Source organism: Asterias rubens, chromosome 16 (assembly GCF_902459465.1).
Source record: "Asterias rubens chromosome 16, eAstRub1.3, whole genome shotgun sequence".
Taxonomy (NCBI): Eukaryota; Metazoa; Echinodermata; class Asteroidea; order Forcipulatida; family Asteriidae; genus Asterias; species Asterias rubens.
The window spans coordinates 7,137,248-7,149,180 of NC_047077.1; the positions used below are offsets into that span (position 1 = coordinate 7,137,248).

Genomic DNA, 11,933 nt, shown 5'->3' on the forward strand with positions numbered 1-11,933 from the left:
ACATAATGAAATACTATTCAGTGTAGCTCAGGTGTAGTTATTGACACAAGAAATTGGCATATTTGCATAACAAGTCACATGTTCCGCTCAAGGACCAATCTCAGCCTTTACTAACAAGACACCATTTGAATATTTTTCGTCGATAAGGTTATGCTGAGTTTCAGGTGGAGTTATGTTACTCATGGTATAGATGTACAAATGAACCTTTAAATGCAACCTAGTTCTTTATAGTGAATCAGTGTGTGAGGGTTGAACTGCGTATAACAGCTGGTGGTTTTGAACTTGTATAAATGGAGTCCTGATAAGAGATATTTACATCAATGAAACATCTGGTTCCTGTTTTTGTTTCTCCATCGTCCATCGCTTGCATTTGAAGGTGAGTGAAACACTCCAGATCCATTACAACTTTCATTTCTGAAAGAGATGGTACAATAGGCTGCCGGGCCAGGAGGCAGTTTCCCACACCTTTAAAGGGTTTGGGTACTTTTTGTATCACAAAACACAATGTCCACAAATTTACATTAAAGGCAGTGGACACTATTGGTAATTACACAAAATAATTATTAGGTTAAAACCTTATTTGGTGACGAGTAACGGGGAGAGGTTGATAGTATAAAACATTGTGAGAAACGACTCCCTCTGAAGTGACGTAGTTTTCGAGAAAGAAGTAATTTTCCACTAATTTGATTTCGAGACCTCAGATTTAGAATTTGAGGTCTCGAAATCAAGCATCTCACAGTACGCAACTTAGTGCGACACGGGATTTTTTTTCTTTCATAGTTATCTCGCAACTCTGACGACCAATCAAGCTCAAGTTTTCACAGGTTTGTCATTTTAGGCATGTGTTGAGATACACCAAGTGAGAAGACTGGTCTTTTAAAATTACGAATAGTGTCCAGTGTCTTTAAACTTACACAGTTTGAAGATAATGATAGTAGAAAGTTTCCCTTAGAATATTACTGAGGGGCTGTAGTTTTTGAGAAATGAGTAAAACAATGCCACAAAAATAATTTTCGTCTCGGTTTCAGTATGTCAAATGCATTTATCAGTTTTGGTATAAAAACCAAAACTGGGTTACACGCAAAGCTTATGCCAAAGTGTATCTATTTTTTTTCCTAGGCCTGACACGTAACTCTATTATTGCAAAACCAAACCTGCCGCGCATTTGACGTGAACAGATACAGTTATCATATTCATTTTTGGGATGTAAAAACTTTTGATATTTTGATTTCATGGTTTAGAATTAAAATGAAGCCTGTCGGAGTGGAGGGCCATCATGAGGTAGTGAGATGGTATAAATGGTTGGAGTTTGTCACTATCAGTGCATTGTATACATCAATCTGGTCATCAGCGTCCATTATTGCCCCCTTCTTTCCACCAGAGGTAAGTTCAGGTCCTACTTGTATCAATAATAACAACATTATTACCCTGATCACTGGGCCATTTCATTCCTCAAACCATCTCAGCTCCCTGGGGAGTATACAGCCTGTACTGCCAAATATGTAGCGCACTCAGCTAAACCAACGACAAGAACCATCTCCGCCCTAACAGGTACCCATTTACCCCTGGGTGGAAGGAAGCAATTGAAGTAAAGTGTCTTGCTCAGGGACACAAGTATCACGACTGGGTTTCGAACCCACACTCTGCTGAACAGAAACACCAGAGCTCGAGTTCGGTGCTCTTATCCGCTCGGCCACGACACCCCACGATATTATTTATTTATTATTATGGGATAATAATAATAATAATAACTAGTTCTTATATAGCGCATTTCACAATAGCGTCTCAATGCGCTTTACATTAGTACCCTGGTCATTGGACCAAAAACATTCCTTTAATCTTTCTCACCTCCCTGGGGGTATACAGCCCTGAGCTGCTGTGGCGCTCCAGTGGTTTTTTTATATACAATATCAACCTCGAACTGCGCAGGTACCCATTTATTACTCTTCGTGAAGAGAAGTAATTATAGTAAAGCATCTTGCTCAAGGACATAAGTGTCATGACCGGGATTTGAACCCACACTCTGCTGACTTAACTACCAGAACTTGGATATGATGCTTTAACCAACTCAGTTTTGAAGCAAAAACAAATCTTTCACTATCTCATTTTTGATTGGATATTTTTTTCCCAGGCCATAAGGAAAGGGGCCAATCAGGCTTCAGCTGGGATTGTACTTGGTGCGTTTTCTATCACTTCATTCCTGGTGGCTTCACCATTTGGAAGTTTGGTAAGTTATATCATGGCAACTTGTTATCAGTTTTAATTTGTTTTTGTTAAATTGCAATGAATGGTTTATAATGAAAAGTGTGTTTTTTTATTTTTATAAAGTGTGGCAAGTTGAAGGCATTGGACACTATTGGTAATTACTCAAAATAAATATTAGCATAAAACCTCACTTGGTAACGAGTAATGGGGAGAGGTTGAAAATATAAAACATTGTGAACACCATCTAAAGTGACGTAGTTTTCGAGAAAGAAGTAATTTTCAGACCTCGGATTTATAATTTGAGGTCTTGAAATCAAGCATCTGAAAGCGCACAACTTCGTGTGACAAGGGTGTTTTTTTCTTTTATAGTTATCTCGCAACTTCGGCGACCAATCGAGCTCAAATTTTCACAGGTTTGTTATTTTATGCATATGTTGAGATACACCAAGTGAGAAGACTAGTCTTTGACAATTACCAATAGTGTACAGTGCCTTTAAAGATCATCTAATTGATATCACCCCCCCCCCCCCATCCCTCCGTTTGTTCATTAAATTCGCCACACTATTGTGAATGCTACATATCTCTTTATTATATTTGTTTTATTGTCAACCATTTCCCTATGGACGTGAACAATGTTACTGGTGTTAAATTCATTTCACAAAAAGTGTTTCCAGGAGTCGCATATTAGAGGGTGGTTGTCGGTAGACGGTTTCTGAGGGTTTATCTTCCCTTGAAGTAGTCATTGAGGACATCAACAGCGGCAGATTCTTTACCATAGTCCTTGACGACCACACAGCTACATGCAACCACCTTCCTGGCTTTTCCTTCTCTGTCAATCTTGCAGAGACTGGCCCACTCACCAAGCTTCTTATTGTCATCGACCTTGAGAAGGTTGATGGAGTGTTCAGCACAGAGAGCTTCCACCTGTTTCTTGTACATACCCTCGTCGCAGTTATTGGCGAGAACACACAGGTGGGCCTGACATTTGTCCAAGGCCTTGGCAGCCTCATGGAGACCTCTGCCTAATCCATCGTGGATGAGGGATGTTTTGAGCACTTCTTGTAGAGCAGTGTTCACATCCATAGGACCGCTGGGAACGGCAGCAGCCGCAGCTGCGGTGGTTTGATCGTCTCACATGGTTTCTGCGGACGTCCTCGATAGATCACACCACAACGAACAAGCGATTTTAGATTTTATGTTTTTTGAAAACCAGAGGATCTAAAAAAAATACCATTATAATTAAAATTTTTATGTAGCGCTTTATCACAACCCGAAGGAGGTATCAAATCGCTTCTGACATTATTACCCCTGGTCACTGGGCCATATATTTCATTCCTTAAACCATCTCAGCTCCCTGGGGAATGAATGTGATTTCCCCAAAACCATTATTTTACTATCTCTTTATAACATCTTTCTTGAAAACTAATGGATTGGAATAATTGTACTCATAATTGTTCCATAAAACATTGATGTACCATCCCTTTATGATATGTTTCTTGAAAACTATAGGGTTTGAATGAATATACTCTTTCATAAAACATTGATGTGCCATCCCTGTATGATATGTTTCTTGAAAACTATAGGGTTTGAATAATTGTACTCTTCCATAAAACATTTATGTGCCATCCCTGTATGATATGTTTCTTGAAAACTATAGGGTTTGAATAATTGTTCTCTTCCATAAAACATTGATGTGCCATCCCTTTATGATATGTTTCTTGAAAGCTATAGGGTTTGAATGAATGTACTCTTCCATAAAACATTGATGTACCATCCCTTTATGATATGTTTCTTGAAAACTATAGGGTTTGAATGAATACTCTTCCATAAAACATTGATGTACCATCTCTTTATGATAGAAGTTTTTTTTAAACTAGAGGATAGGAATGAATGTACTCTTCCAAAACACAGTGAGTTGCATATTTTGATCAGTTTAAAAATGTATCAGTGAAGTTTAAAGTTGACTTCATACTTATCTTGCTTATTTTTGTAAAGGTTCAGCGAATTGGTGGCAAGAATATGTTTCTTCTTGGAGCAGGATTTTGTGGCTGTACCAACATCGTTTTTGGGTAAAGATTTTTACTTTGTTCTTCGAATTATTACTTTTCTGTTCATTCATTAGTATCACAGAACACAACAAAAGGGTGAAGGACAAAGCATCTTGGCTTAGTGTCTTGCTTTTAAAGGACACAGGTGTCGCGACTGGAATTCAAACCCACATTCTGCTAATTAGAAACACCAGGGCCAAATTTCATGAAGCCTGTAAGCACAACAATTTGCTTTAGCAAGAAATTTCTTCCTTAATAACAATAGGATTACCAATCAAATTTCCACATGATTTTCAGAATAAGCAAACAACAGCTGAATGCCAGTAACAAGCACAGTAACAAGCAATATGCAACAAATTAAAATTTGGTCTGTAATCTTGTTTTTATCTGGGAAGAAATTTTATGCTAAGCAAATTTTTGTGCTTACAGGCTTTATGAAACTGGGCCCAGAGCTTGAGTCCAGTGCTCTTTAATCACCGCTAGGCCATGACACAACATGTGATAAAGAGATTTTTTTATTTAATTTTGTAGACACATTTGTTTCATGTCAACATCAATCTAAACAAAGTGTGATAACTTTGTTCAGTTATGTACATATAATAACTTGTACAATTGAAAAATTGATCCAGTTATTTAAATGAAAAGTAAATAACAATGTGACATTTACAGGTAGGAAAAAGAATTGTGTACTCTCATTAATATTACTTTGATTGTAATTAGAAAATAAAATTAGCTGTTGCAAACAACTTACCAACCAAATGGCCCGATGTTATAAATGCAAAAAATAGTTAATGGCCTGACGTTTCGACCCTAGCAGAGTCTTTCTCGAAGGCTAAAAAGGTTAATGGTCTCTCTTCTAGCCTTCGAGAAAGACTCTGCTAGGGTCGAAGCGTCAAGCCATTACCTCTTGATTGTAATTATTCTATTTTCTAGACTGCTTGGGAGAATTGATGACAGCACATCCTTCATAGCCTCAGCATTGATCCTGCGTATCATAGAGGCAGTAGGCTCCTCAGCAGCATTAGTGGCTGCAATGTCAATCATCGGCGGTCACCACACTCACTACGCACCTCAGATGCTGGGGCTGTTGGATATGTTCTCTGGATTGGCGTTCATGATCGGACCAATGGTTGGAACATTATTATATCAGGTAAGTAGTAAAGGGGACTCAAAGCCAGTCTAGTGAAATAATTGTGTAAAATGGAAAAAGGACAGGGTTCAGTTTCGTGAAGACAAAATGTCATTCTTATATTTGCTAATAGAAACCAGTGAAATATGGTACTTGTGATATGGATTTTTGGCTAGTAAACTATTTAAATCGATCATTTACAATGGGTGCGTTCGTTTAGCTTCCCTGGGTCGACCCCGCAGTGTTCACTCGGGTGAGCCCCTGAAAAGAGCTAATCGAACGATCACACTCGCCCTCTCGTGGTGACGGCATGTCCCTCAGGTCACCCCCAAGTGACCCACTCCACAAGCAGGGCACTCGGGGCTGACCTGGGTGAGCCCCGTCAAAGCTATTCGAACGTACCGGGGCAGACCGGGGTCAACCCAGGGAAGCTAAACGAACGCACCCTATATTTGCAATGGAGAGTTTTGTGGTATCAGTCGCTGCCCGTTCTTTTTGCATTACACAGAGTTTTTGCTTTGTTTAGGTTGCAGTTGTTTTTCTGTTGTTCCCTACAGGCTGGAGGTTTTGAGCTTCCTTTCTTCACTCTGGGTGGACTTTGTATTCTTCTAACTGCCCTGAATGGTGTTGTCTTACAAGGAAAAGGTATTTTTAACTTGCAAACAAAGACAACAAAACTGTAAACCTTCAAAGTACAAAGTTTTCATATTTCACAGTTATATGGTCTTTAATTATTTCAATGCAACTTCGATGACCAATTGAACTCAAATTTCCACAGATTTGCGATTGTATGTACATTTTATATGTTGGGATAATAATAATAATAATAATAATAATAACAATGAACACAGCGCCTCACAAGAAAAAATTACGAAGAAAAAAAGTAGAAAACATAGCAAAAGAAAACTACTAGTTGCTCTCAGTGGAAAACAAAAACGTTTTGAGATACCGCTTGAAGACTGAAGTAGACACTGCTTCTCCGACGCAGTTGGTTCCAATGCTAAGGAGCTCCATTGAAGAATAGATTATCTCCACAATGAGAATACTGTCTTTGTCAATTACCAAACGTGTCCAGTGCCTTTTAACTAAAAATTTTTATTTTCTGTACAGAAACTAAAATCGTCAAAGATGACGCTCCAACCAGTTTGCTTCGTGTACCAGCGATATGGCCAGTGGCTTTTGCTTTGTTTATGAGTACAGCCAGCCTAGCGGTGTTCAACGTGGGTATTGCTTATCACACAGAGAAGGTATGTTATCATTGAAGAAGTGGGAATGGCTGACTAGAGTCAACTAGACTTTAACCATAGCTGTCACTCGAACGCTGTATAGCTGTCACTTGAACGCTGCATGGAGCAAGTTCGAACCTGCACCATGGTTAACTAAAGGCTGACTATTTTGACTCGAACCCAGGCTGGTCAACCATTGGTTGACTACCGTGGGCGACCATTTGGAACCAGCCTCCTGGTTTCTTCCATGGTCCCAATAGCCTGTTCCATGGCTAACATGTGTAAAGCACAGAGGGTAACCAGTGACACCATAGCAACAAGGCGGGAGGCAATGGATTGTTGAACACCGTAGTAATGATGGTTGACTAGACTTCCAAATGACTCATCTCGAGTGAGTGCGTCAATGTGCATGTATGCTGCTTGTCAGTAGTCGCCTAAATGTGCGCACTCGAACTTGCACCCGAACCCACACTGTTACACAACACCAGAACTTGAGTCTGATGTACTCATGTAGATAACATTGCACTACGGTAATAAACATCAATCAGTCTTTGCACCTAGATTGGTCTACTGCCAGCAGGTCATGCTGGTGTGCCGTTCTTCATCCAGGGGAGCACGTACGCCATCTCCACCGCTGTATTTGGGATGCTTGTTAATAAACTGGTAAGTGTAACACAGAGCATGAATAATCTTGGTTTGACCCTTACACCACTAAGTGATATGCACTGGGCTTTCCAAATCCTTTCGAGAAAAATTCACAGGTTACTCGAGTGAGATTCAAACCCATGGTTCCTGCATTCTAGAGCAGATATTGTGTAGTGGTGTCTAACATGGGTCCGAATCCCACTCGAGTAGTAGTCTGTGAACTTTTGTTCACTATACATGACTCACAATGCACTGATTATTGATGATTATAACACATTTAATAATAATAATAATAATAGTAATGGAAACTTTTATAGCGCCTGTATCTGCCGCAAGAGACGCTCTTGGCGCTGCTCTACAAAAAGAACAATTTGTGTTTGTGCAAAAAATGTAAGCAGTCGAATTCCTTTTACCTGTCATTTCCAACTTTTACTCCTGCCTCTATACCTCCAGGTGAAGCAGTACAAGTCAACGACTCGAGTGATGCTGGTCTTGGGGTATGTGTTGTCTTCTGTACCGTTCATGATGATCGGTCCATCACCGTGGCTGCCGTTTATTCCAAGGTAAGTAATCTTGGTTTCAAGTCAGTGTCACAAACACTATACTTTTTTAAAGGAATACTACACAATTTTATTTATTTCTCATAATTCTCTGACATTTCAGACAGAAATATTTCAAGGGATGTTTTCTACTATCATCATCATCATTAGACCGTATAAGTTTTAGGTAAATCTGTGATCTTAGGCAAGTTTTTTCTTACCAATTCTGAAATGTTCCTTTAAATGTTTGTCTTGGTGCATGCTTTCCAACGATTTTTTTTACTGCTCTTGTTTTATTGCTCGCTCCTGACTGCTGCCTCAAAACTAGCTGGGTCAGTACATAGGCCTATATACGTATACATATATACACTGGGCTTTTATATAGCGCTTTAGGGAGTTGTGTTGGTCTTAGCGGTTTAGATCAATGCTTAAGAACCAAGGGGCACCAAGATTAAGACCTGGGGCAACAGAGGCTATTGGCCTGCGTCGCCTTCGTATCATTCCTCTGCATTCAAAACCTGCGTTAGTCTTGGTGCAAGACAATGTTATTCACTATCACTTAACTATCTCGATCCCTAGCTTCACTTCTATGGGCTCTTATGCAAAACTTCCAGATCATAACCACATCACACTCAAAACTGGCGGGATTGCACCTTACAGAAACGCCACCATTAGTGGAACAGTTGCAATGTGTTGTAGCTTTGCGTGTATGTTGATTTTTGTAGGGCCTATGGTTTTACAATAGAGGTTTTACCACTTTAACAAAAACGTCTTGCACCAAGACTACAATCCAAGCCATATCTCCTTGGGCCCCCGCACCAATTAGGCCCTCTCTTGCACCTTTTCAATGTTGGCTCTTATTGAGCGGTCTTCAGCGCTCCCATCAACATTGAGCGGTGGGGGGGGGGGGGGGGGGACAGTGGAGAGAATGTTTGTTGTAATGCTGGAATGGGTGGCCACAGCATTTTGGCTGGGATTGTAGGCCTGTGTGATAAAGAGCTTGATATTTTCTTTCAGTAATCTCCTGGTGCTGAGTATCTCATGTGTGTTAATCGGACTATCAATGGGTGTAGTCTGCGTGCCAAGCATCACAGACATTGTCTTATCAGCAGAGTAAGTGTTATCTTCCATCTCTTTATCTGTGCCTCTTTTGCAGACCTGAAATTTCATCACTGAGGGGGCAAAGCCATTTTTCATTTTGAAAAGGGCAAGCTTATTGCTATTAGAATGCGTCAGAAGAAAAAAAATTCAAGTACTAAACCACCAGGGAAACTGACCGGGTAAATTTTTAAATAATTTTGGGTAGAACGAAGACAAATTTACTGGAGCGGAACTTGAACCAACAACTTTTCTGATCAACGTACTGGCGTTCTACCATAGGCAGCAGCTGGTCTCCAAATGTGACAGAGAACTTGGGGTGTGTAATCTTTGACCTTGTTCTTTGACCTTTTTAGCAGATGTCGCAACTGCTAAACCACTGAGGCAGGGCCTAATTCCATAGAGCTGGTTAAGCATAAAAAGTTGCTAAAAACAACCAAATTATGCTTACCAGATGCCAGAAGGTTACCAGCTTAAGTACCATGTACAAAATAGAACTGATATCCTCCTTAGTTTTGCTAAGCAGAAAATTATTACCAAAACACTTTTGTTTGCTTCAGCAGCCTTATGACATTTGGCCCTGATTTTTTCGTAGTACTTGTTTTGTATTTTATCTTCCATGTTTCAATGTAAATTTCGTCTTGATTCAAATTTCTTTCCTTCTCTCAGTGTTCATTGTAAATGATTTTTCCTTTTCTTGTTTCCCCTAGGAGAAAAGGTCTGCCTAGTGGATCTGCTGCATATGGCATGGCATCTGGCGTCTTCCTTAGTTGTTTTCATCTTGGGTAAGTGACAACAAGAACATTATCACAGTTGAACCGACGAATTAAAATTAAAACTATTTATTCAGCCAATGTTAAAAAGTTAAAAACCAAAACATCGGAAATTGTAGTGCACCTTGAGCTCTCTAAGCCATATTAGCAGCCATATTTCAAATGAACAAGCATGTGTATAGGGTAAAACCAAATAGTATTTGTTATCCCTGATGCAAATTTTACATCTATTAAATCGTTGCGGTACCCGCTGCTAAAATATAGGCTTCAGACTGCCTCTAGCTACCGGGCAATCTCGGTGGTCTAGTAGGTAAGACATCTGATCTAGAATTGCAAGGGCTGTGGGTTCAAATCCCACCCAAGTAATTTGCCTGTTACTTTTTCACAGAACTCCGGAAAGTACCTAGTACACACAGTTCTTAGACACATCGGTGTAACGGTAACCCCCAAAAAGTCACAATACTAATTTTGACTTTGGACACCCTCTTTAATTATAGTAAAATATTCCGTTCAAATCATCAGGTCCTTTGTAGGATCGACCTGTGGTGGCACCCTCATTGATAGATACGATTTTGAATTGACCACAAGTTTATTTGCAATGGGGAATCTGACAGCTGCAGTAGTCATCGCTTCCTTCAGCGTTTGGGAGTTTCAATGTGGGAAAAGGTAAGCCAGAATCAGGTTTCAAGTTTAATTCCATACCAATTAGGTAGTACAATACAGGATGTCTAAACAAAAACTATACACTTTTGAAACAGCTGCCGAATAAAAAAAATTATGATTCTTGGGGAAAAGGTTTAGGTGTATGGATAGCTTATGGACTCAACTTTTATATGACACCAACAAGTCTGAAAATACTTCATGATTGGCTAAGCACTGCTCACTTTTGTAAAGGTTATGGAAATTAGGTTTTTCAGTAATTAGCCTTCCAATTTGTAAGAGATAAGTCTTTTTGAGCTTACAAAATTCACTCCAAGATGTCGGCTACCTATTTTTCAGTGAGCAGTGCTCACCCAAGCATGAAGTATTTTCAGACTTTTTGGTATCTTATGAAAGTTGAATCCATAAGCTATCCATACATATAAACCTTTTCCCCAAGAATCATATATTTTTTATTCTGCAGCCATTTCAAAAGTGTATATTTTTTTCTAAAGGAAAAACTCTTTATCGGAACTTTATAATAATATATATGGGGAGTTCGCAGACAAGAAGCCTAAGCTTGTACAAGGTCTGGCCTCTTCAAAAACAATACATATAAATAAATAGTTTGCCAAGAAAAGTTAATCGCTGGGTTTTGTTTTTGGAAGATGAAGTTCTCATTCTCGTTTTCAATAAACAATCAATTCAATCAGGCTTTGAAAACAAGTTCAGCTTTTTTTTCCTTCTTATTAACAGAGTTGTTTTTTACATTGTATAAGGGATTGTGTACATGATCATAGTTTTCTTTTGCATGTAGCACAGTCAAAATGACTGCCACTGGTGATGGGCTGGGGGGGGCTTTCTTTATGTCTGTCTGTCTGTCTGTCTGTCTGTCTGTCTGTCTGTCCAGTCTCTCTCTCTCTCTCTCTCGCTCTCTCTCTCTCTCTCTCTCTCTCTCTCTCTCTCTCTCTCTCTCTCTCTCTCTCTCTCTCTCTCTCTCTCTCTCTCTCTCTCTCTCTCTCTCTCTCTCTCTTTTCTTTCCACTTGACCTCTTCGGACACCAGTAAACTTGTTTGGGTATGTTTTTTGACATTTCACAATGCCAGGCCTTTGGAGACCACTCTTAAAATGAATGCAAAACTTTTGGTTAGACGCCTACAGTAGCTTTTGACAATGTAAGACATTATTTAAGAAACAAAATGTGGTTATGTAAAAATATATAATTTTTTGTATACCCATAAACTATGTTACTGTTAAGGGATTATTCTTTCTGCGTGGAAACACTCAAAATCGGTTCAAAAAACCAAAGGTATACGTTCCTTAGAAATTCAGAATCCTGCGCTCTTTTATAATGAACAAATTATTATTGGATATACATGACAATTGGCATGAAGTAGTTGAAACTGCACTCTGTACTTTGTAGTGGTAACTCATTTTTTTTTTTTTCAGGAATGCAGCAGAAAGATCGAGTGACTGGCGTTGGGGAGAATGGACAGAACAACCCATGACACCACTTCTGACTGAAGAGGATACTGCGGGAAGTTCATTGTAGCTTGAAGTAATCAGGGATGTGATTTCTCCGTTTTTAACTGAATTATTTTGTTTATTTTTGTATAACTAAGATCAATTAA

General features: G+C 39.3%; 1 protein-coding gene across 1 annotated transcript; it reads left to right on the plus strand.

Moving 5' to 3' along the window:
* Positions 1–260: 260 nt before the first annotated feature.
* LOC117300653 (MFS-type transporter SLC18B1-like) lies at positions 261–11,930 on the plus strand. The gene is made up of 13 exons (XM_033784347.1): positions 261–376; positions 1,242–1,383; positions 2,132–2,227; positions 4,201–4,274; positions 5,187–5,403; positions 5,940–6,027; positions 6,493–6,629; positions 7,170–7,271; positions 7,707–7,816; positions 8,810–8,905; positions 9,601–9,675; positions 10,186–10,329; positions 11,752–11,930. The coding sequence occupies exons 2-13, from the start codon at positions 1,249–1,251 to the stop codon at positions 11,852–11,854; spliced, it is 1,377 nt and encodes a 458-aa protein (XP_033640238.1). The 5' UTR covers positions 261–376; positions 1,242–1,248; the 3' UTR covers positions 11,855–11,930.
* Positions 11,931–11,933: the final 3 nt, after the last annotated feature.

Excerpts from the sequence above, each read along its gene's own strand:
- LOC117300653 (XM_033784347.1), top strand. The coding sequence starts at position 1,249 with ATGAAGCCTGTCGGAGTGGAGGGCCATCATGAGGTAGTGAGATGGTAT. Across the intron at positions 9,676-10,185 it reads CTTAGTTGTTTTCATCTTGG|GTCCTTTGTAGGATCGACCT; the intron begins GTAAGTGACAAC and ends TCAAATCATCAG. Across the intron at positions 10,330-11,751 it reads GAGTTTCAATGTGGGAAAAG|GAATGCAGCAGAAAGATCGA; the intron begins GTAAGCCAGAAT and ends TTTTTTTTTCAG.